The 26,502-nt window shown below is 41.4% G+C and overlaps 1 protein-coding gene across 1 annotated transcript in view; it reads left to right on the top strand.

Moving 5' to 3' along the window:
• The window catches only part of DDX24 (DEAD-box helicase 24), a 42,412-nt gene that overhangs the window by 12,305 nt on the left and 3,605 nt on the right, over positions 1–26,502 (top strand). Inside the window, exons 3-8 of the mRNA XM_072622469.1 lie at positions 4,111–4,491; positions 11,526–11,679; positions 12,837–13,352; positions 14,170–14,245; positions 17,604–17,792; positions 25,372–25,501. Coding sequence (XP_072478570.1) covers positions 4,111–4,491; positions 11,526–11,679; positions 12,837–13,352; positions 14,170–14,245; positions 17,604–17,792; positions 25,372–25,501 — 1,446 coding nt within the window. The remainder of the gene's footprint in view (positions 1–4,110; positions 4,492–11,525; positions 11,680–12,836; positions 13,353–14,169; positions 14,246–17,603; positions 17,793–25,371; positions 25,502–26,502) is intronic.

The following is a 26,502-nucleotide window of genomic DNA, read 5'->3' on the forward strand; positions in this document are numbered from 1 at the left end:
TGCTTAGCCGCATGGTCATCTAGCCCACGTCTCTCTCCTTGTTTGAGATTTTGTTAAATGTTTTGCTGAAATATGAGCTAGCTGTTATTATATATGGCAGAGGGCAGCGAGGTAGCACTGTAGATAAAGGGCTGGAATTAGGAAGACTCGTTCTACTGAGTTCAAATCCAGCCTCAGACACAGGCTGTGTGACCCTGGGCAAGTCACTTAGCTCTCTTTGCCTCAGTTTCCTCATCTGCAAAATGAGCTAGAGAAGGAAATGGCAAACCACTCCATTATCTTCTAAGAAAACCCCAAATAGGGTCACAGAGAGTTGGACACACCTGGAATGTCTGAACAACGTTATCTGTGATATTCTCTTGACCTTGTAGTCTGGTAACCCTAAGGAGAAAAGGAAATTATTTTAGTTTGGCATGTCCTATTCTTGATGAAACTATGTTCTCTCCTAGTGATCACCTTTTCCTTTTCTGAATGCTCATAAAACATCCCCTTAATAATATGTTCTAAAATTATGCCAATAATTAAAATCAAATTCACCCCTGTAGTATACGATGTCTGACCCCTTCACTTTAGTTCAGGTCCCCATCACTTCTTCATTACTGCTTAGCTAGGTCCTGATTAGTGCAAAACAGGGACTCTTGGAGCACTTGTATGTATTCAGATTTGAAGTTATAGTTATATCAGATTTGATAATTGGTCGAAGCCCACTTGAAATGTGCAGTGTGAATTCAAAGAATGCAGTCTCTTCATGTATTCATTATTCTCACTAATTGGGACCTGACTGTAGTTTAATAACTTCCTAATTGGTCTCCCTGCCTCAAGGCTCTCCCTACTTCAATCCATTTTCCACATAGCTACCCAAGTGATTTTCTTAAAGTGAGACTCTGACCATGTTGCCTACTTCCTCTGTTACCTCTAGGATAAATATAAACTTCTCTGCTTAACATTTAATGCCTTTTATAACCTGGCCCCAATCTCCCTTTTCAGCTTTGTTATTCACTGTTCTGTTTTCTGCTTTCTTTGTTCTGGCCAAATTGGCTTTCTTACTTTTCCTCATGAGAGACGGCTTCATCTCCCATCTCTGCCTTTGTATCAGCATCCTGCAGGCCTAGAGTGTACTCCTCCCTCACCTCTTTTTTTCTTTCAAGATTCAGCTCCAGTCTACTTTTACATGGACCCTTTCTCACCTCTGCTGCTACTAGTCAGTCACCTCCATCTCCAGAATTGTTCTTCACTTATGTCCAATGTGTGACTGTATTTGGGGTTTTCTTGGCAGAGATACTGGAGGAGTTTGCCGTTCTCCAGCTCATTTTGCAGATGAGGAAACTGAGGCAAACGGGGTTAGGAGATTTGCTCAGGGTCACACAGCTAGTCAGTGTCTGAGGGCAGATTTGGATTCAGGAAAGTGAGACTTCCTGACTCTAGACCTGGTGCTGTATCCCTTGTGCCCCCTAGCTGCCTCCAAACTATCTTATTTCTATTTTTGTCTATCTATGTTTGTATTTACTCTTTATGTATTTAAATAAGTACATGTTGTATCCCCTGATAAGCTCCTTGAGGGTGGAGTATTGTTGCATTCTCTCTAGTACCTGTCATAGTATTCACTCAGTTAATTGACAGACGTGGAAGGGGCATTAGATGTGTTTTACTGGGGCCCCAAAAGTGGTTTCCTTGTGAATAGATTTAGAACTCTAAGAGACTTTGGAGGTCTCATAGACCTCATTGGCACAAGGGCCTAAAATTAGTAAGTTGCAGACCTGGGATTGGAGGTGAGGTCCCTGACTGTAAATCGGGTGTTTTTTTTCATTGTACCATGCTGGTGGTATGGGCAGCCAGGTGGTGCACTGGATAGGATGCTGCACGTGGAGTCAGGAAGACCTGAGTTCAAATGTGACCTCAGTCACTTACTAGCTGTGTGATCTTGGGCAAGTCATTTAACCCTGTTTGCCTCCATTTCCTCATCTGTAAAATGAGCTGGAGAAGGAAATGGCAAACCCGTCCAGTATTTTTGCCAAGAAAACTCCACAGTTGGGGACGTGACAGAAAACAACTGAACAGCACCACCACCACCATGCTGGTGGAACTTTGAAATGAGCACATCTAGGAGTGGTGTCAGGAAAAGCTTCCTGACAGAGTTGTAGGGGCTGCTGTCTATGCCGTAGAAGGCTTCCCCTCATTCAGAATCTTCTGGTAGAAGTCAACTAGGTGTCACAGTGGATAGAGCATTAGCAGAGTCAGGAAAGCCTGTATTCCAATCTGTCCTCAAGCACTGTGTCCTGGGCGAGTCACTTAATCTCTGATTGCCTCAGTTTCCTTATCTGTAAAATGGAGAAAGTAGCAGCTACTTCTCAGAGTTGTTGTGAGGTTTAAATAAGTTAATAATTGTAAAGTACCTACCACAATGCTGGAACATCGGTGCTATATAAATGTTAGTTTTTATCATTATTAGGTAACCACTCTCTTTTATGTTGTAGTTGTAGTTCCTTTTGGGGTATCACTCAAACCCAGTGGCCATTCCTTCCAGCACTAAAATAATGTTACTCTGTGAGTTCTCTCCTGCTACATGGAATTTCTTATTTCAGTGTATTAATATCAATCCTTCTCTGCATTGTATCTCTCCTCAACTGCATACCACTCCCCGTTTAATCCTGTTCCTTTTGAATATTGAGTTCAATATCATCAAGTTTCTGATTCTTCCCACCATATTTACCTCTACACAGCACAATATGGTGCCAGGTTTGGAGTTAGGAATACTTGGCTGGGTTCAGGTTCCCTTCATCAGACATTTACTTGTTTTGTGATCCTCCACAACTTGTCCCAGCCTCTTTCCAAATCTGTGAAATGAGAATACCTGATAACAACTACTTCACCTGGTGGTTAGGATCAAATGAGGTATTGTATGAGAAATTCTTTGCCCTATATAAATGTCCAGTGTTGGTCTTACAAATTTAAGTATAAGCATCTGAGGCCATGGGTCATGGGTGGAAGCCATTTGATGATAGAGACCATGTTGTTTTCACTTTTGTGTTTACCTCTCTGTCAATTTTGTCCTCTCTAAAATAGAACTATTGATACTAGATGCCTTGGCCACCTATTAGTAGGAACAAAGTAAGGATCCAATAAGAGAGGCACAGTGGGAGTGGGGGAGACAGGGCAGGGTGAGCACTGGACTTGAGTCAGATGACCACGGTTTGAGTCCAGGCTCTGTTAACTTTCTAGCAAAGAAAGAGAGAGAGGGAGTCCCTCTCCCTCAGTTTCTTCATCTGAAAAGTCAGGTCACTGACGCTTGCATGACCTTCCAGTAATGTGAGGAACGTCTATAGAAAACACTGACTGGTCCTTTAAATGACACCATGCCTTTGCATAGAGTAAGTCCTTAATGTTTGTTGAATTGAATAGCCTTTTGTAAATTACAAAGCCATGACTAGGACTGGGTTCAAATCCCACATCCTGATTAGTGTTATTAATAATAATAACAAATATGGTGTTAAATGATATTTATCATGGTGTTTTTAGGTTGGCAAAACACTTTATAAATATTATCTCATTTGATCCTTACAACAACCTTGGGAGGTAGGTACTGTTATTATCTTTATTGTACAGATGAAGTAACTGAGGCAGGCAAGTTAAGGACCCAGGGTCACACGCAGAGCTGAGGCCAGATTGCATCTTAGGTCTTTCTGACACCAGCCCTAGCTCTCTATCCCATCACATACCTGTCCCTAGATATTTCATTTGGAAAGGGTACTGTTTGCAAACTATAAATGTGAATTGCTGTGGCTGCCATCACTGTCATCAGCATCCTCTTTGTTACCATAGTAACAATTCTTTTTTTTGGACCAGATCTGGGATTTCTTTGGTAATGCAGGTTGGCACTTGCCCGGTAACTTATGTTGTCTGGGAGCTTTGAGAGGATAAGCACCTTGTCCAAGGTCACATAGCCAGTATATATCAGCTGTGGGATTTGAATCCAGGTCTTTGTGTTCCTCTCCACGATCACAGCTTCTGAGTAGTTGTCTAGCTGTGTAACTTGTCTCTAGGACCATCTGTGGCTCCAAGCATCCGGAACTGCTTGTATTTTACTGTTTGCTCTCTTTTCTTCCTTCTAAGGAAGCGGGAAGACCCTTGCCTTTGCTATCCCGATGATTCACTCAGTGTTACGCTGGCAGGAGGAGAAGCAGACTAACCAGGAGCAGTCTGGGAGTCATTCTGAGGATGGAGAGTTCTTGGTGGATGTGGATGATTCTTCTGATGACGGTAATGAAATGTCGAACTCTCCGCCAGTGGAAAGGAAAGAAGAGAAGGACGAAGACCCATCTCACAGTCCAGGTGATGAAAAGGAATCAGACGACAAAAAGCTGGAGTTTGATGAGGAAGAGGCCACTGGTCACAGAAATAGGAGTAACCCTTTGCTTGGACTTGTTCTGACACCCACTAGAGAACTGGCTGTCCAAGTCAAACACCATATTGATGCTGTAGCCAAGTTTACAGGTAAACCTCCCTCATGTCTCTCCCATGTGGCCTTGTGCTATGGTTACCTGGAACCCCTACCTAGTGGGCATTGACTTCATGGTAAATTAGCTCATTTTTAAAGTTTTATACTTTAAAGAAGAACATGTTGATGTTTGACCTTCTCCTTCTCCTGAAAGCTACAACAGTTACTAAGTCACAAGACATGTGGTTTTCCAGCTCTTCAGAGTGTGACAATTATAATAATTTCCTTTTTTCTGTTACTGATTATAAAACCATATATGTATATGTGTATACATATGTGTGTATATATGTGTGTATGCACACATACATATATTTTATCTTACTTAGTAAGATAATATATATGTATTATCTCACTCAATTCTCACAATAGCCTTATAAAGTGGAAATTATTTACATTTAACTGATAAGAAAATTAGTAGCCAGTGAGAGAAAACAGCTTGTCCAGAATCACGCATCTAGTAAGGGCTCCTGACCTTCAGTTTGGAGTTCTACTGTTTGTACTGTCTCAGCTTGATTTAACACTTAATTTAATTTATTTAAACAAAATATGAATAGCTACAAGGTGGCACAGTAGAAGGAGAACTGATTGGAGCCAGGGGACTTGACTTTGTATTCTCTGAGCAAGATAACAGTTTATTAGCAGAGTGTGGACCTTTTGGTCTAATGACTGCCTCATTGTGAACCCAAGACCAAGAATTGGAGCTACAACTTCTTTTTATGAGTATAGAACAAAGAATGGAAAAGGATGGGTGAGGAAATAATACAATTAGGGTTGGTGTCATCATGGGGGATGAGGAATTATGATTGGTTACACCAAGGAAAATGGGCCTGCATGCATGTTAGTCCAAGACCACCATTCTCTGCTTTAGGGATTTATGGGATTCAGCTGCATCCTGAGGCTATTGATATCAGACCAGGGATAGACCCACTGGCTCCTGGAAATGAGATAAGACCACCTTTAACTGGGCAAGGATAAGTAAAGAAGGGACCAGCTCAGCTTGTATACTTTCAAGGATAATATGCAAATGTCATAGAATTTCTTAGGAGATGAAATTGTGAGGGATCACAAGTTTCTTTGGCACAAAGTGATTTGCAGGTGGTGCTGAGATGACAGTCCCGATAGAATCAGAGTGTCTTATGAGAATATTGAAGCTCTAAACTTAGCTCAGAGTTTTTCTTTAATTAAAAGTGATCGATAGGAAAACTTGAGAGAGGGAGGCCGAACTTTTGAAATCATGAGCATCATCACTCAAAGAACAGGCTTAGGTTGATATGTAAAATACAAAACAGACTTAAGTATAGAATATGTGTGGTTTGCCCAGCTTACTAGGTACGTGACATTGGGCAAGCTGTTTGACCTCCCTAGACCTCAGTGTCCCCATCTATAAAATGAAGAGGTAGCACTAGATGGCTGTAGGTACCTTCTGTTGATCGGTCAACCAGGATGATGGTTCTGATAGCTAACATTTATGTAGCCCTTATATAGTGCTTACTATATACCATGCTAAGTTTTATAGTTTCATCCTCTCAACAACCTTGGGAGGTAGGTGTTGTGATTATCCCCATTTTACAGATCCTGTGGACAGGATACATTTTATAGATACAGGAAACTGAGGCCGACCAAAGGTAAGTAGCATGCCCAGAATTACATAGCTAGTAAACGTGTGAGGCTGGATTTGAATTCAGGTCTTGATGATTCCAGGCCTGGTATGGTTTATTTATTAAGGATTTAGGTGCTGGGGATCCAAGTACAGAAAATGAAACAATCCTTACAGTCACCTTATGTTTTAATATATGAGGAGGTAACAAGTACATATAAAAATATATTTACCATAAATATGAAGTTAATAAACAAAAATATAAAAAGTAAATAAAGGTAGTTTGAGAGGGAGAGCTTTAGCAGGTGAGAGGAGGAAGATGATGCTACTTGAGCTGCATCTTAAAAGGAGGGCCTCTGAGGTAGAGGAAAGGAGAGAGGGCATTCCAGGGATGGGGATGGTGTGTATAAAGGCTTGGGGATGGTGTGCATAAAGGCTTGGGGATGGTGTGCATAAAGGCTTACGGACGGAAGGGGAGTGTTTTGTGTGTGACACAGAGAAAAGGGCTGTTTGGCTGGATTGTGAGTGGAGGACCGTCTATTGAGGCTGGATCTTGTTTGAGGCCAGTTTGTGCAGGGCTTTAAAAATGAATTAGTGGAGTTTATCCTAAAAACAATAGGGAGCCATTGGAATTGATCAAATAGGGGGAGTCTCATGTTCAGACCTGCCTGTCAGAAAAACTAGATCAGTGAACCAAAGGGGACTTTTCCTACCATTCTATCTTCTTCTCAAGGCAGTCTCTTGAAAGACATGAAAAAAAAATACCAACCACTTCATTCCTCTATGGGTTTTTATTTTTTCTTGTCACTGGTGGCTGTTTGATTCCTGTCACTTGTTTTGGACTTAATTCAGGGTGTGGGTGTGGGTATGAAGAGAGGGACTGAGATTTTGTTTTCCCCAAGATCAGTCCTGTCCCATCCTCCCTCTCCTTTCTGTTATGTAGAATCTCACACACCTGCCATGTAGACTGTCCGTTGTTGGTCTACGTCAGGGTTCTTTTTGGATCAAGACCCTTGTCAGTGTCAAAGGTCCTGCTCTCTGGACCTCCTCAGACATTTAGCAACTCCCAGGCACCCTGGCAGCTCTGGTCCCAGGAAGGTTGTTGTTCAGTGTATGCACTTGAAAGCTGGCATGTTAAGTGCTTACAGTGGACATAGCTTGCCTCATTAGTAGATTGATGAAGGGTAGAGAAAAGGCTTAAGTTTTTTAAAGAAGACCAAGACCAAACTGAAATACCTAGGGAAAATAAAACATGAAAAAAAAATCCATCAATGATAAAGTTATAAAATAATGCCTGTGCTAATGAAATGGTACTTTTCTTCATATTCTATCATAAAAGCTTCCTAGTAAATGGTTAAAAATGAAACAAATAGCTCTGATTTTTGTTTTAATTGGAACAAGAATTATACCTCTCTGGTCTTAGACATGAACTTTCCTGGTTCTGTTGCTGCCAGTTCATGAGAGGCTGTGTGGGTACGTATGTACTATCTGCACAGAGGCCAATCTTAAAAACTCTGTCCCATGAACTTTACAAAAATCAATAAAGTGATAACATGGGTCATGGGGAGGAGAAGAGGGACCTTACTCAAATGCAGCTAAAACTTCTGCCACAAAAAGCTTCAATAGAATAAAAAAATATAGTTTTTAAGGCAAACTTCTCAGCACAATTTACAGAAGCAGCTTTAAATAGTGGTGGGCCCTAGATAATTACTGAATATTTTAATATGTAAACAGGAGCTCTCCCTTTTCCACCTCATTAGCAAAACTCTGTCCTCAGCAACAGCTAAATGCTGTTTGGTTCTAAGGCTTCCAATTAACCTGTGAGGCAGCAACCTAAACTAGGATAGGGATGTTTTCAATTTATGTGCAGAGTTTAATTTGTTTGGGGTTGAAATAGGGAAAAACCATAAATGGAAGGGATTTACTCCTCTAAAAGATTTTTTTCTTTACTATTGAACTTGGAGCTCATCATCTCTTTTAGCACAGTAGCATTCCATCACGATCATATACCACAGCTTGTTCGCCAGTCCCCAATTGATGGGCATCCCTGTAATTTCCAGTTTTTTGCCACCACAAAGAGAGTTGCTATAAATATTTTAGAACATATAGCTTCTTTGCCTTTTTTCCTAATCATCTTGGGAAATAGACCTAGTAGTGATATTGCTTGACCAAAGGGTATAGGCAGTTTAATGACTCTTTGGGCATAATTCCAGATTGTTCTCCAAAATGGTTGGACCAGTCCACAGTTCCAACAGTTCCACCACAGTTCCACAAACAGTTCTAGTTTTTCCACATCCCCTTCCAACATTTTTTGCTTTCCCTTTTAATCATTTCAGCCAATCTGATTGATGTAAAATGACATCTCAGTGTTAGCTGTTATCGTCACTTTCATGCACTTCCAAAGCTTCATTTACTCCTCTAAATCTGTATCTTTTACTCTGACCTTAGAATGTTAGAATGCAAGCAAGGATTGGTTTAGTCATTGTATTATATCCTTAGTGCCTGACTCAGAGGAGACACTTAAGAAATGCTTATTCATTGATTGACTTTTCTTAGGTTCCTGAAAGCCACCTTTAATCCCATTGGTTGGTACCAACTCTTGGGTCTTACCTCTCCCTATTTTTTGTACCTTTCCATTGTGTTTATCATGTAACATTGTGTACAGAAATCACCTGTGTTTGTGAGACCCAGAATGCCATGAGAGTGGAGACTGTGTCTCTATCTAGCTCTCTGTCTTTGTCGGGACATAGGAGTATTTTGTATTCATGAGGCACTGGGTAAATGCTAAATTGAATGATGAAAGAAAGAAAGAAGTTGAGAAGGAGATTTTGGGTGTTCTCTGCTGGTTTCTTCTGGGCCACTCAGTTGCTGTGTGTTGATCAAGTTACATCTCTTTGGGTATCCATTTTCTTAACTGTAAGTAATTTCAGTAGATGACCTCTGATGATAAATATCATCATACTCTGTTATAGGCCACCCAGCATTCCTGCTGTACTGCTGGTTGTTCTTTGAACCTGCCTCATATTTTCCTGTCTCTTTGCCTTTGCCCATGGCCTTCTCTCCCAGTTAAGAGCTTTCCCTTGTATCCACCCTTCCCAGCTAAGAGATGTGGGATAGATAAGAGATAGTAAGTGAGGTGGATTCTGAACCATCTGGGAATATCTAGACTCAGATGACAGTCTGGTGACTATTGCTGTGGTCACTTGGAAGGTGGTCTTCAGAGGAGGCCCCCAAGGATCTGTGCCTGGGCCTGTGCTGTTTACCATTTATCTCAATGACTTGGATAAAGGCAAAGATAGCACGCTAATAACATGTACCGACGATGCCGAGCTGGGAGGGGCGATCAGCAGCCTGGGTGAGAGAACCAGGATTCAAAAAGCAATTTGACAAACTAGAAATGGGAACACATAGCTAGAGAACAGTTCATCTGAAAAATAGCTGGGGATTTGCATGAATTTTTGGGGGGGAAATTTTTTAATTTTAAACTTAAGTACAAAATGAGAAAAGAAAAAAAATTTCCATGTACACATCAGACCATAAGAGAGGATTCAGTATAAAACAATTTTCATTTCAAGAAAACCTACGTAATAAATATTACACGTTGCTTTCAAAGCTGCCCAGCTTTTCTTTGCTTCCTTGTTATTTTTTTTTGTTTTCGATTGTATACGTTTTTACTTTATTTTTCCCTCCTTCTCCTCTACCCTAAATTAAGTGTGTGTGTATGTATATACATATATACACATACATACACATATACTCATACACATATATGTAAGTTTGTACCATGCTTATTTCCACCTGTCATTTGTTTCTGTGAAGGTGGATAGCATCTTCCTTCATAAATCCAAGCCTTTCCATGTTTTTCTAGCTCATTGTTTCCTACGGTACAGCAATATTCCAACCTAATCACATCCTATCTGAGAGATCGTCTATGAAAGTTTTTTTCCCCCGATTTTCTGCACTTCGCTTCTTGGCTACACAGGTTTTATATATACAAGAAAATTTTAATGTAAATGAATCGAAATTATCCATTTTATGCTTCAGCATTTTGTTCTCCCTAATAATATAGTTTAAGGTCTGATACTGCTTTTTTTCCTGGCTTCTTTGAAGTTCCTGACTGTTTACTCTTCCAAATGAACTTTGTTATTATTTTTTTCTGAGTAAAATAGTTTGGTTTGTATGAATTCTTCAGCTCAGTGAGAGCCAGCTGAAAGCTAATGTGATCTTGGACTAATCTGTCCTGGTTAGGCCTTCTCTGCAGCTGCGTGGTCAGTTACAGAGGAGGGCATACAGAGTAGTGGAGTGCCTAACGTCAATATCATATAAAAATCAGTTGAGGGACCAATCAGGGGACTTGCCAGCTAGTGTCTGAGGCCTCATTTGAATTCAGGTCCTTCTGACTCCAGGGCAGTGCTCTGTCCTCTGTGCCACCTAGTGGTTCCTGTGCTAAGTACTCTTACAGTTTCATTTGATTCTCACAGCAACTCTGCAAGATAGGTGCTGTTGTTATTTCCATTTTACAGTTGGGGAAACTGAGGCAAACAAGTTAAGTGACCTACCCCACAGTCACACAGTCAGTAAGTGTCTGAGGCTGGATTTGAACTCTGCAGGCCTGCCACCCTCTCTCTTGTGCCTTTGGCTCCAGAGAAAAGAACTTGCCAAAAAAAAAAAATTGTAGAAGGGCTCCGTTATGTTTGATGTTAGGAAAACCTTCCTAAAAATGAGAGCTCTCCAAAAGTGGAATGGACCATCTTATGAGGTAGTAGGTCAGTGAAAGTCTAAAAACAGAGATAAGATGACTAACCATTTGCAGGGCAGCTTGGAGAGAGAGTTCTTTAGATGGGCCACCAAGACAGAGCTCTCCTAATGCTGAAATTCAGTGGTCCTTCTCTGCCTAGACCTAATGTCACCTTTCCCATGCAGCCCTCTTGGATTATCTGACTTGAAAATGGTCTCACCGATCACCAGACTCCTTTATCTCCCTTTTCATGTCATCCTTAACATATTAACACTCTTAAAATCTTTAGCCTGGTCAAGATCCTTTTAAGCAGGGTCACAGGGTATTTGCTGCACTCTTTGTAGACTTGGTGCTCTGCACCTTCTGGTGGGTAGTAGTAGATGCCCAGCTTATTAGGGGTAATTAGGAAAAGGGACTGAATTTATGATTTTATTGGCATAAGTAACCCCTAAGTGAGGAAATTCTCTCTACCAATGCAGGTTGGCACTTTATTACCAATTTAAACATCTTAGAGACTTGCCTAGGACTCTGGGGGTGACAGCCCAGGGTTACTCAGCTAGTATGGGTTAAAGACAAGACTCAAACCTGGATTTTCCTGGCTTTGAGCCAACTCTCCCCACTGTGTGTCACTTGCTGATTATTCTAAGAAATTAGAAGTGCCATTATGCTTAAGATCCTTCTATCTTGTGTTCTAGGCATCAAAACTGCTCTCTTGGTTGGTGGAATGGCTCCTCAGAAACAGCAGAGGATGCTGACTCGCCAGCCAGAAATTGTGATTGCCACGCCTGGGCGTCTGTGGGAGTTAATTAAACAGCAACATCATCACCTCTCAAATCTCAAGCAGCTCAGGTAAAAGAGCCTTTGTGAACTCTTGCCTTGTCCCCTCTATCCAACCTATTCCTAATTAGGTGACCTGGTTATCCAGTTACCCTGGTTTTTTCCCAGCAATTTAGTAACATGGCCTGGATGGCAGGCCTCATTTTTGTCCCAGAGGGCTTCACTGGAGCTCCCCTGACATTTTCGGTGTGTACAATGTCTGCTAGCCTCAGAGTTTTAGGTTAAAAAAAGAAATTGGTTCAAAGAATCAATTCTAGGAACACAGTATAGGGGAAGGAGTAAGTAGATTCATTTGAAAAAGACCTAGGGGTCCTAGTGGTCTGCAAATTCAGCCAAAGCTGCTTATATCATCTTGAGCTGGCAGCATCAGTAGACATCATATGACAACTTCTAAGTAGGACAGTGTCCAGGATGATAAGGGACTGGAGACAATGCAATTTGAAAACTGGTTGATGGAACCGAGGGTGACTAGAGAAAAGAAATTGAAATGGGACTGGGGTATTTAGCCAAGTATCTTAAGAACTGTCTCATGGAAGAGAGATTGTTGTTCTGCTTGGCCCAAAGGGAAAAAGAAAGGAAGGATTTGTTAAGTGCCTTCTATGGACTAGGTACTGTGCTAGATATCTCATTTGATCTTCACAGCAAACCTGGGAAGTGGGTCCTACTGTTATCCTCATTTTACAGATAAGGAAACTGAGATAGAGAGAGGTTAAGCGACTTGCCCAGGGTCACACAGCTAGTAAGTGTCTGAGGCTGGATTTGAACTCAGAAAGATGAGTCTTTGTGACTCCAGGACTAGCACTATCCTACTGTACTACCTAGCTGCTCATGAGAAGCTTCCTAATAGTTGGAGTTGCCAGAACAGTGGGATAGGCTTCTACGAGAGATAATGAGATTTAAGGCAGAGGCTGAGTCACCATTATGTAAATGCCATGTTTTATAATGTAGTCTATCCTTTATAACATCAATGATATGGCAGAGGGGATTCTTGCTTAGGTGATCTTTGAGATCCTGAGTTGGTGATTTTGTGCATCCAACAAGCAGAGGCTGGAGCATCATGAAGGTAGTTTTTTGAGACTGTGTGAAGTCAGCCTTCTATGCCCTTGGGGGCCTGAGGAATGGAGCATGGGTGTGGGTCCCTGACTAATAGCCATGTTTTGCTTGAACAGGTGCCTTGTGATTGATGAGGCAGACAGAATGGTTGAAAAAGGCCACTTTGTTGAACTCTCCCAGTTGCTGGAAATGCTGAATGACAGCCAGTATAATCCACAAAGACAGACATTTGTATTTTCTGCCACACTGACTTTGGTCCACCAGGCACCTGCCAGAGTGTTTCAAAAGAAAAATGCTAAGAAAATAGACAAGACAGACAAGCTGGACATGCTAATACAGAAGATTGGGATGAGGGGGAAACCAAAGGTGATAGACCTAACAAGGAAAGAGGCCACTGTGGAGACCCTGACAGAGACCAAAATCCATTGCGACAAAGAAGAGAAGGACTTCTATCTCTATTACTTTCTGCTTCAGTACCCAGGGAGAACCATGGTATTTGCCAATAGCATTGACTGCATCAAACGACTCACAGCACTCCTCTCCATTCTAGACCGAGATCCACTTCCTTTGCATGCAAACATGCACCAGAAGCAAAGATTAAAAAACCTAGAGCGGTTTGCTGAACGAGACAAGTAAGCTGATGGTGGAGGCGGACCTGAACCCCTCACAGACAGGCCAAGAGAGCCTGAGGGAGGGAACTGAAGCTTCTGTGTCTGTGGGGCAGGTGTTGTTCCTCTGAAATGTCTGTCCTCCTGCCCCTTCCTCATTCTCACCTCCCCACCTTTCAGCCGCTGCAGCCTTGCTGAACAATGTTTGACTCATTGTGAAACTTCGTCCAGCAAAGGAGAGAGTGTTTTTCAGTCGAATTGAGCTCTTACAGTCCTGGGGTTGACCTCATTTCTCCAGCCCCTGGAATTGCATTGAGCCACATGGGCACCAGAATGTGTTTGCTATGGTGAAGTTGCCCTGCAGATTCCTCAGTAATAGCAAAGTTCAAACTGTGGGCAGCGGGAGGGAGGAGGTAGGACAGGAGCAGGCCAGGGAGGTCAGCTTCTAAGCCTTCCATTCCAAAGAAGTGGCTGTGTCATTCTGGGTGTATTGTCAGATCATGGGTGGCTCATTTCCATAGCAAATAGTCTATTGCCATTCATGCAATAAAATAAGGAATGTTAGGGGTAAGAGGGACCTTAGAAGACGGAGCATAAATTGTTTGATGTGGCTGGATTCGTGGTCTTTGTGAAGTGAAGGCTAGACTGAAACTTTATATAACACTTGTGAGCAGTCTTCTTTCCCCTTTGTATCCTGCTGCTTCCTCAGCAGATTACTTCAATAAGACCCCCAAACTTACCTTGCTAGTTCTCTCTCTGTAGACTAACCCAGTGACTGATGGTTCTTATCATGAGCATTTTTCCTTTTCCATGGAACTGAATACCATCCTTTCCTCTACAGTGGTGTTCTTCTATCAACAGATGTGGCTGCTCGGGGCTTGGACATTCCAGATGTTCAGCATGTCATCCATTATCAGGTGAGTCTATGTGGGGGCATTTGTGGGTATAGTGATTCCCAACCCACATTAGGGAGATAAGAGCCCCATCTCCGGAAGGTCATTGAATGGTACAGAACCAGCTTAGTAGTTGCAAGCTGCTTCCTTTTCTCAGTGAGCAGTAACTTGTTTAGAGAGAGAATATCTCCCCAAAGGCTGGAAAGCTGCGTTCCATGCTAAACCATTGTCACTCAGTATCACTCATTCATTTTAGATAACTTCCCCATCCCCTGTAAGGTAAAGCCCTATGCCAGTGTTTAAAAAACAAAACAAAACAGCTACTCATGAAAAGAACAGGGTTATTTGATGGGGCTAGACTAAACATAGTCCTAATCTGACATAGCATTCCAAAAAGCTGACTCCATAATCAGTGGCAGTAATAGAGAGAGGTGAAGAGTCTAGACAAGGGAAGTGAGAGTGTTACTGTGCTTTCCCTTGGCCAGACAGCATCTGGAGGAGAATGTGACATCAGTTCTGGGTACCATATTTTAGGAAGGACATTGGTAAACTGGTGTGTGCCAAAAGGAGGCGATCAATGGAAGTAACAGTTGAAGGAATTGAGAATGGAGGATGCTTACTTAGCCTAAAGAGGAGTAGACCAGTGCTGGGGGTGGAGATAGGGTAGTAGGGAAGGGGGAATGGCCTTCTTATATTTGAAGAGTTACTGTTACGTGAAAGAGGAATTAGATTTGTTTTCTTTCACTCCAGACAGGCCAAACTAGAATCCATATATGGAAGTTACAGAGAGGCACATCATAGATGTTGAGCTGGAAGGGACTTCAGAGGTCTTGTATCCAATACCTCATTGTACAGATGAGAAAACTGAAGCCCAGGGAGGTTTTGACTTATCCAGGTTGATACAATAAGCTACGTAGGTAGGACTTCAGTCCAAGCCCTCTAAATCTAGGAGTTGCGTTCTGGTTCAAATCTAGCCTGAAACTCTTACTAGCTCTGTGACTCTGGACAAGTCACTTTGCCTTGGTCTGCTTCAGTATCCTCCAATGAGGATATTAATAGTATCTGCCTGGTAGAGTTGCTGTGGGGATAAAATGAGATATTTGTAAAGTACTGTGCAAACCCTAAAGCCCTATATAAATGCTAATTCTTGTTGTTATATTGCTACTACCACCACCACCACTACTACCACCTCTACTACTATTACGACTAATACCATTACCACTACTACTACTACCACCACCACCACCACCATCACCACTACTACCACCTCTACTACTATTACTACTAATACCATTACCACTACTACTACTATCACTACTACCACTACTCCTATTTCTACTACCACTCCTACCGCTGCTACCACCAGTGAAAACATCATCTATGCCAGTGAGATCAGGGATCTAGGGGAACAGTTGGAGCTCTCTGATAATGGAATGGGCTGCCTCTGTTAGGGAATACCCTGTCCTTGGAGATGTTGAGTAGAGAGGCTGAATGATGATTTATTAGGAAAGCTGTACAGAGGATTTCCTTCACCTGCTGGGAGGGCCCCCGGCAAGGCTGCGGTGCCCCCCTGCTGGGAGGGCCCCTGCCAAGGCTGCGGTGCCTCCCCAGGCAGGAGATTGAACCAGTTGCCATTCAGGTCTCTTTCTCCTGTAATTTTCATCATTAAAGTGATGAGGATGAAACAGATGATCTTTAAGAATGTATTGCTGTGTTCACTCTCTAATAACAGACTGCTAGGAATCGAAGCACTTTCATTAATCTTGGTAATTGTTAATCTGATGTTTACAGTAATCCTACGAGGCAGAAAGGGTGCTGTTTATTATTTCTGCAGCAATTTTATTATCCAGTTGTAGAAGGAAATGGCAGTCCTTTGACTTGCCCAAGGTCACATAGTCAGTAAGTAACCAGAGCCAGGGACAGAACCTACATTTCCTAGTTTACTCCTCTTCCTTCTTCAGTTTGAACTTTGCTAATATTGAGGAATGTATCTGCAGGGCATCTTCACCATAAAAAACACCTTTTAGAGCCTTTGTGGCTCTGCAGTTCCAGGCACTGGAGAGGTGAGGTCAGCTCCAGGACTAACTATAAGAGCTTAAATAGATTTTTAAAAACCTCTTAGAACCTCATATGCACTTAGTTTCATCCATTGTGGTTCGAGGCAGTGAGCTGTGATGCAAAAAGGATGTCAGAAGATGTGAGTTGGAGTCCCAGGCCTCCCATTCAGACAAGTTACCTCATTTTCTGGGTCTCTTGTTTCCTTCTCTGTAAATTGGGGGTGACAGGAGAGGCTGTCCCTGTGTAACGTACCTCAAAAGGTTGTTGTGAAGATCAGAGAAGTTCCTTTCTGTCCTTTGCTTTCTGAGTCCTACAGAGACTGCCAGGATCTGGGATTCTGTAATTGTGGGGACCCTTTCTACCTATTTCCCCTGCCTCTTATGCCTTAGTAGATGGTTTTGCAGAGTTGTGGCTGAAAAATTCATCACCTTGTAGATGATCTGGACAGCCTGGTTGTGAGTCTCCACAATTGTTATTATTCAGTTGTGTCTACTTCTTCACTATCCCATTTGGGGTTTTCTTGGCAAAGATGCTAGAGTGGTTTGCCATATCCTTCTCCAGCTCATCGTACAGATGAGGAAACTGAGGCTAGCAGGGTTAAGTGACTGGCCCAATGTCATACAGCTGGTAAATGGCTGAGGCCAGTTTTGAACTCAGGTATTCCTGACTCTAAGCCTGGCGTTCTACCCATTTACCCACCTAGCCGCCTGATTACATAATTGAAGATGATATCAGAGGCGGATATTCAGACAGTGGACACACTGTTTGTTACTGGACCTTTGTCCAAGGATTGTCTACCTTGTTGTGGACCTGTTAGAACTTGAGTGGTGCTGATATAGACCTCTAGGAGCCCATGGTCAGCTCTGAGTCTCAATGAGTCTTCAAAGGAGAACTTGGATAGAAGAAATAAAACATACAAACACAGGGATGGGGCTGGACTTCCCAGGTGAGCAAACTGTCTATTAATGTAAGTCATCACCTCTGCACTTATTGACTTAGATTACTGAGAGGTTAAGTAAGTGACCTGCTGAGGGTCACAGAACCAGGGTATGGATCAGATGTGGGACTTGAAACCAGACCTTTTCTGTGCCAAGGCTGGCACTCTACCTTCACTGCAGTGCCTCTTGTGCCATGTATATCATAGAAATAGAAGCTATTATTTTACCATCTTATCTTTGATTCTAGGAAAGGTTAACTCATTCCACAGCTGTGTTTATTTTTCACTGGAAGAGTCTGAGTACCCCATCCTTCTAAAGATCTGCTCTAGCCTTCATATAAGCATCCTCTGATCCCTAAGTGTCCCTAATGTTGATCTGTTTTGAAGGTCCCTCGAACTTCAGAGATATATGTCCACCGGAGCGGTCGAACAGCTCGAGCAGCTAAGGAAGGTCTCAGTTTGCTGCTAATTGGACCAGATGACATGATCAATTTCAAGAAGATTTACAAGACTCTTGAGAAGAATGAGGAGATTCCATTATTTCCCATTGAAATTAAGTGCATGAAAGCAATCAAGGTAAAAAAAAAAAAGGGACCCCAAACCAAAGCACCAAACCAACAAAATTCCCACTTAAACAGAAATATTCCTCTGCTTAAAATGCAAAAGCTTTCTCCTTAGATTCTAGGCTTACACCAACACATTGGGGATTCTACGGCAGTTCCTCCCGTTATGGGTAGCTAACTGGTGAGCAACGTATTCTAATGTTAACTAATTGTAACGGCTCATGTCAGGTTCTGTATCTGTAAAATGGGGATAACCATAGCACCTAACTCTCAGGACTGTTGTGAGGCTCAAATGAGATAATTATAAAGCACTTAGCACAGTGTCTAGCACATAGTAAGTGCTGTATAAATGGTAGCTGTTAATAGTACCACTGTCATATAATCACAATATTACTACTCCTACACCTACTACGACTATTTTGTTCATTTTACAGATAAGGAATCTGAGGCAAATAGGGTTCAGACTTGTCCAAGGTCATATAGCTAGTGTCTGAGGCTAGATTTGAACTAATGAAGATGAATCTTCCTGACTCCAAGCCCAACATTCTATCCAGTCAGCCTTTTCCTGCTACTGTAGGAATTTCATAAACTCACAATATTACTACTATTAATACTAGTAGACTTTCATATGCTCGCAATATTATTATTACTTTAAGACTCCTAATACAGGGCAGCTAATTGGCACAATAGATAATATTGTTACTACTACTGCCAGCACACGACTTTCATATACTCACAATATTGTTACTACTACTACTACTACTACTATAACTACTTCTACTACTACTACTACTACTACCACCATAGAACTTTCCCATATTCATAATATTGCTACAACAGTAACAATAATTACTTATACCAGGCAGCTCGGTGGATAGACTACATGGCCTGGAGTCAGGAAGACTCTTTGTGAGTCAAATCTAGCCTCAGACACTTACTAACTATGTGACCCTGGGCTAGAAACTTAACCATTTACCTTGGTTTCTTCATCTGTAAAACAGGCTGGAGAAGGAAATGGCAAACCACTCCAGTATCTTTGCAAAGACAACCACAAATGAGTTCATGAAGAGTCAGTTATTAATACTATAGGATTTCCATATACTTACAGTATTGTTTTTACCACTACTTCCACATACAGTATTATTACTACCACCACCACTACCACTACCACTACCACTACCACCACTACTACTACTACTACTACTACTACTAGAGGACTTTTATATACATATTACTGCTACTGCATAAAACTTTTATATACTCACAAAAGTCTTGTAAGAGGGAGAGGCAGGGCAGAATAGAGCTTATCTTAATTTTCCAAATGAAGAAACTGAGACTCAAAGGTTGGCAGTGACTTGCCCAAGGTCACTCAGCTAAAATTATGTCAAGTTCATGGTTTCATTCTGAGTAATCCTGTTGTCAACTCCTCCGTCATGTTCTAGTGTAATTCTATTGACTGGTGATCAATAACAAAACATATGAAAGTCTACTCTCTGTCTTTATTATCATGATTATTTTTGAGAAATAAATATGAGTGGTTTTGAAGCCAGGAAGACCTGAGTTCAGTTCCTGCCTCCTTTGACACACATTGGCTGTGTGACCTTGGGCACATAACATCTCAGGGCTCTAGGCTAAGTGGGAGAGAAAGTCCAGCAGTTGTTTTGTTTTGTTTTTTAATTAATTAATTTTTAGTTTTCAACACTTCCTTTTATAAGATCTTGAGTTTTAACTGTTCCATCCTCCTTCCCCTTCCCCCTGCCCAAGATGGCATGTAATCTGATCTAGACTATACATGTATGATCATATTAGACATATTTCCACATTAGTCATATTGTGAAAGAAGAATCAGAACAAAAGGGGAAAACCATGAGAAAGAAGAAACAAAACAACAAAAGAAAATAGTATGCTTCCATCTGCATTCAGACTCCATGGTTCTTTCTCTGGATGTGGCAGCATTTTCCATCGTGAGTCTTTTGGAGTTGTCTTAGATCATTGCGTTGCTCAGAAGAGCTAAGTCTGACAAAGCTGGTCACTGCACAGCGTTGCTGTTACTGTGTACAATGTTCTGATTCTGCTCCCCTCACTCAGCATCAGTCCATGCAAGTCTTTCCAGGTTTTTCTGAAGTCCACCTGCTCACTATTTCTTATGGAAGAGCAGTATTCCATTCCATTCATAAACTGCATCTTGTTCAGCCATTCTCCAGTTGATGGATATCCCCTCCGTTTCCAATTCTTGGCCACCACAAATAGAGCCGCTATAAATATTTTTGTACATATGGGTCTTTTTCCCTTTTTTATGATCTCTTTGGGATAAAGACCTACTAGTGGTATTTCTGGGTCAGAGGGTATGCACAGTTTTGTAGCCCTTTGGGCAAAGGCATTTGTAAACGGAGTTTTCTCCCCAAGGAGTTCCCTGTGCTCATGAAATGACAGGTCCAGAACTCATCCCAGCTCATGACAAATAGCAACACTAATAGTTTCATAGGGTATTAAAGTTAGAGGCTGTTAGTTACATAGAACATCAGAATTGGAAGAATGGTTAGATGACTCTCTGTGGTCCAAGCCCTTCACTTTACAGATGATTCAAATGAGACCAAAAGAGAGGAAGGGACGTTCCGGAGTTCCATGTGTAATTAATAGAGCTGTAATCTAAGCCTAGTTCTCTGCAACCAGTTCATTTTGTAGGTGAGGAAACTGATTCCCAGTCAGGCCATGGATTTGCTCCAAAGTCACATAGCAGTTAGCATCAGTTTTCTCTAAAATTCAGGCCTTCTGATTCTTGGGACAAGACTTGACCACATGATTATACCTTCTAATAAAAGCTTACGTTTCTACACCACTTTATGATTTACACATGCTTTCTTTCACATCTTGTTTTAGTCTTACAACAGCCCAGTGGTTTATACAAAGCAGGAAGATCTAAGGAAGGTCTCAGTGTGCTGACATGACCAGTTTATTGAAAACAGGCCCAGAGAGGTTAAGTCACTTGTCTCTGGTCATATAGATGTTAAGTAGCATATGTGAAATTAAAACCTGGTTGTTTTAGGGGCAACTATGTGGTGTGGCTGAACCTGAAGTCAGGAAGACCTGAGTTCAAAAGTGACCCCAAATTTGAATTGTTTACTTACTAACTAGCCCTGTGACCATAGGGGGTTTACTTGATCTCTGTCTCAGTTTTCTCATCTGTAAAATGGAGATCATAATAAGCACTTACTTCCCAGGGTTATTGTGAGGATCAAATCAGATATTTGTGAAGTACTTAGCACAATTCCTGGCACATAGTAGGTGCTCAGTAAATGCTTAGTTTCCTTCCTAACTCCCAGTTCATTACTCTTTCCCACAACGTGTTATATATTCCCTTTAAATCTGTAGCACATAACCTCTTATTCCAATCAGGCTGTAATATAAATTGCCTTATAAACCATAAGTATGTTATCTCCCTACTGTTGTAAGGTCTCAGGGTAAATCACTTCAGCTCTCTGAGCCTCAGTTTCCCCATCTGCAAAATGAGGAGGATCGACTCAGTGATCTCTAAGGTCTCCTTCACTGCTAGCATTGTTACTAAAGTAAATAATCATGGAATCTTAGGTTTGGAACTGGAAAGGATCTTAAAAGCCATCTAGTTCAGCCCTCTCATTTTTATAGATAAGAAAAATGAGGTCCAGGAGGTAAAGTGGTTTCCGCAAGGTTACTCATTAGCAAATGCTTGACCTAGGATTTGAACTCAGGTCCTTTGAGTGACTCTAAATTTAGCCCTCTTTCCATTGCACCCTGATGAGCTAGCTTCTTAGTTTGCCCTCTGTTTACATGCTCACACTTACTTTTCAATTATGACTGTCCATGAATCCTACCTAAAGTCTATAAGGCATTCTAACTTCTGGAACCCTGACTTATAATTGAGACCCATCACATATACCTGTATCATCTCTCTAAGGAGACAGGCTCTGCCATGTCAGCAGAAAGGGGAGAAGTAGAATAACCAAAACACTCACATGCCAATTTCTTGTCCCCTGGTGAGCTCAGAACTAAGGGCCTGAGTATTAGGACTTGAGAATTTCCAGATTAAGCCATAAGTATGTGATTGCCAGAGAGTCAGTTTTTTTTTTCCTAATTTTATTAATTTTATTTATTTTTGGTGTTCTACAATCACTACCATATAACTTAGATTTTTTCCCCCCCTACCTGCCCCCTACCACCCCCCCTTTCTCCCCGAGATGCCATACAGTTCTATATAGGATCTACACATACATTCCTGTTAAATACATTTTCACTATAGTCATGCTGTGTAGAAGAGTTAAAATGAATGGGAGAAATCATATAACAAACCAAAACATAAAACAAAAGAAAATGATCTGCTTCATTCTGTGATTGAATTCCATAATTCTTTCTTTGGATGTGGAAGGCATTTTGCCTTAAAAGACCACTGGGCATTTTTTAAGTCCTTGCATTGCAATAAAGTTCCAAGTCTACTAGAAAAAACTGTGACTGTTGCTGTGCACAAAGTTCTCCTGGTTCTGCCCCTTTCACTCAGCATCAGATCATATAAGTCTTTCCAGGCCTCTCTGAAGTCTTCCTGTTCATCATTTCTTATAGCACAATAGTATTCCATTACATTCATGTACCATAATTTATTCAGCCATTCCCCAATTGATGGACATCCCCTTGATTTCCAGTTTTTAGCCACCACAAAGAGTGCTGCTACAAATATTTTTGTACATGTGGGACCCTTTGCCATTTTTATGATCTCTTGGAGATACAGTCCTAGAAACGATATTGCTGGGTCAAAGGGTATGCATATTTTTGTAGCCCTTTGGTCATAGTTCCCAATTGCTCTCCAGAATGGTTGGATCAGCTCACTTCTCCACCAACAATGAATTAGTGTTCTAACTCTCCCACATCCTCTCCGACATTTATCATCTTCCTGTTCTGTCATGTTTGCCAATCTGACAGGTGTGATCTGGTACCTCAGAGTTGTTTTTGATTTGCATCTCTTTAATCAATAGTGATTTGGAGCATTTTTTCATATGCCTATAGATATCTTTCATTTCTTCCTCTGAAAACTGCCTCCTTATATCCTTTGACCATTTATCATTTGGGGAATGACTTGTATTTTTGTACATTTGATTCAGTTCTCTATATATTTTAGAAATGAGGCCTTTATGACAGACACTAGCTGCAAAAATTCTTTCGATTCTCTGAATCTTGGATGTATTGGGTTTGGTTGTGCAAAAACTTTTCAGTTTAATGTAATCAAAATTATCCATCTTGCATTTCATAATGCTTTCTATCTCTTTTTTAGTCAAAAATTCTTCCTTTCTCCATAAATCTGATATTACTTGCTCCACCAATTTGTCCATAGTATCAATATTTATACCTAGATCATGTACCCATTTGGACTTTATTCTTGTATGTGTTGTCAGGCATTGGTCTATGCCTAGTTTCTGCCACACTTTTATCTGATTTTCCTAGCAATTTTTGTCAAACAGTTCTTATCCAGAAGCTGGGGTCCTTGGGTTTATCAAACAGTAGATTGCTATATTCCTTGCCTACTGTGTCTTGAGTACCTAACCTATTCCACTTGTCTACCCTTCTGTTCTTAGCCAGTAATAAGTGGTTTTGATAATTTCTGCTTTATAATACAATTTGAGATCTGGTAGAGCTAGGCCACCTTGCCTACCATTTCTTTTCATTAGTTCCCTTGCTATTCTGGACCTTTTGTTCTTCCAGATGAATTTTGATATTATTCTTTCCAGCTCTAAAAAATAATTATCAGATTGGTATGGCACTAAATAAGTAAATTAATTTAGGTAGAATTGTCATTTTTATTATATTGGCTCGGCCTACCCACGAGCTACTGATGCTTTTCCACTTACTTAGATCTGACTTTATTTATGCAAAAAATGTCTTGTAATTGCATTCATATAGTCCCTGGGTTTGTTTTGGCAGGTAGACTCTCAAATATTTTATAGTGTCTACCCTAGCTTTAAATGGGATTTCTCTTTCTATCTCTTGCTGTTGGGCGAGAGTCAGAGTTCTTGAATGCCCAGCTGGCGGGGTTCACTGCTCACTGCAGAGCCTTAATTACTCAGGGTAAAGTGCAACTGTGTAGGTCTTCAAGCAAATTAATGCGGTGCTCTTGTGTAAGGATTATTTTCACAAACCTTTTAGACAGATTTTTAAGTGTCCTAGGCGTTCATTGAATAAAAGTGCCTGATGGGACACATGCAGACAATAAGAGATGTGAAGGCATTTAGAAATGGCTTCTGAATAGTGTATGAAGTGCTTAAGAGAATGTTCCCCATCCCTCCCTCTGCCTCTCTCCCTAGTTGCTGGGAATCCCCTTCCAATCCCAAATTTCCTTATATTTACTTTCTGTGTATCTTACATTTGCTTATCTGTGTGCATGGTTGTTCCTCCTCTCCTCCCCCAATCAACAGTAAGCTTTCTGAAGGCAGGGACTATTTTCTGCCTTTCTAGCTCCAGCACCCAGCACAGTGCCTGGCACATAATGAGCACTCAGTCTGTGTTGAATTGAATTGAAGCTCTAGTTTCTACACTGGGCATAAGAAAGTCTTCATTGACCATAGTTAATGCAGCTTCATGATTGTCTTTCAGAGCTTTAGATAATAAAATTGTGTTAGGGATGGGGAGAGATTAATGGAAAGATCTTGGACTGGCACTTGAGATATGGGTTTAGATTCTGGTGCTGTTTCTGTTTGTCCTTGGGCAAATCACTTCATGTCTCAGGGCCTCAGTCTCCTCAGTAAAATGCAATGTCTAGACTAGGTCATCTCTTAAGGTCCTTTTCTTCCGTGATTCTCAGATCTCTTCTTGTGATAGCATTTTATGCTCTGTCAGTTAATTAATAAACATTTATTAATCCAGGAGCTAGGGATACAAAGAAGAAAATGCCCCTGTTCTCAAAGAGTGTACATTCTACCACCACCACCACCACTACCACCACCACTACTAACACTACTACTAGTACTAGTACTCCTCCTCCTCCTCCTCCTCCTCTTACTATTGCTAGTTAACATTTCTATAATGCTTACTATGTGCCAGGGACTATGCTCAGTGCTTTACAAGTATTATTTCACTTGATCCTCACAACAACTCTGAGAGGTAGGTACTCTTATTCACATTTTGAAGATGAGGAAACCAAGGCAGAGGTTAAGTGACTTGCCCAGGGTCACTGAGCTACTAAGTGTCTGAGGCTGAATTTTATTTAACTCAGGTCTTTCTGACTCCAGCCCCAGCATTCTATCCACTTTACCACATTGAGAAAACAACATATAATTTGTATGCAAAATAAATCTACACATATATTCTGTATTGTCATTCCCTTCCAATTGTAATGTTTTGTGCGTGTGTGTGTATGTGTCTGTGTCTGTGTGTCTGTGTGTGTATCTGCCTCCTCCACTGTGGTTTTTTTCTGGCTTTACTAAACTTAAAATACCCTTTGATGCATTCTGAGATGCCCTTGGCTGACCACTGCTTCTGAAAGCTTTTGAAACTGCGAGGCCAGCAAGATGCCATACATAATAAACACGGCATTTTGTGCCAGCGTGAAAATTGTCTCTGCTTTATTGCAGGAGCGAGTAAATTTAGCACGACAGATCGAGAAGGAAGAGTACTACAATAGCCGTGCGAAGCAGCACAACGCCTGGTTCCAGCAAGCTGCTGATGCTCTGGAAATAGATCTGGATGATGATGTATTCCTAGGCAAGCCGAGGGCCCTCAGGGGCGGGTGGCCAGGCTCTTGTCTGGTGGGGTCCATCCATGCTGAGATGGGGGCAAACACAAAGGGGCTTGGTGGCTGGCTTTCTTTGTAGAACAAGAACAGAATGTTAAAGCTGGAAGGGATCTTAGAAATCACTGTTAGGGAGAGAGATGGAAAAGGTCAGACTAATTTCCCAGAGCAGCTCAGGCCCCACACGAGTGGAAAATGGTCAAATTAAATGTTACCAGAGAACATGGAATGTCAGAGTAGGAAGCACTGTTCAGAAGTCATCTCATTCAACTCTCATTATTTTACCAAAGAGGGAGGCCCCACTAAGGGAAGTGATGAACCCAAGGTGACACAGCAACTCTATGTCAGGGCCAAGACTAGAATCTGAATTTTCTAGAGCTCAGTGGCAGGTTGGGTGGTGCAGTACCTAGAATACTGGGCCAAGGGTCAAAAAGACTTGGGTTGAAATCTAGCCCCAGAGGCTGCTTACTAGCAATGTGACCCTGAGAGAATCATTTATCCTCTGCTTGCCTCAGTTTCTTTGACTGTAAAATAAAGTCATAACTGGGTCCTACCTCTCAGTTGTTTTGAAAAGCAAATGCAATGATATTTGTGGAAGTCTTGGCAAAGTGCTTGGCATATGACAGTTTCCTATTTAATGTTGTTGGGGTAGCTAGCTGGCACAATGGATAGAGTGCCAGCCCTGAAGTCAAAAAGACTTATCTTCCTGAGTTCAAATCTGGCCTCACTCACTAACTCTGTGACCTTGGGCAAGTCACTTAACCTTGTTTGCCTCAGTTTCCTCATCTGTAAAATAACCTGGAGAAGGAAATGGCAGTATCTTTGTCAAGAAAACCCCAAATGGGGTCACAAAGTCAGACATGACTGAAAAATGACTGAACGACAACAAATTTAATGCTGCTCCTTCTCCCTTCAGTACATGGAGTGTAGGATTTGGACGCAGGAATGTTTGAGTTCACATTCCTCCTCAGAC

Source organism: Notamacropus eugenii, chromosome 7, assembly GCF_028372415.1.
Source record: "Notamacropus eugenii isolate mMacEug1 chromosome 7, mMacEug1.pri_v2, whole genome shotgun sequence".
In the NCBI taxonomy this organism is placed as follows: Eukaryota; Metazoa; Chordata; class Mammalia; order Diprotodontia; family Macropodidae; genus Notamacropus; species Notamacropus eugenii.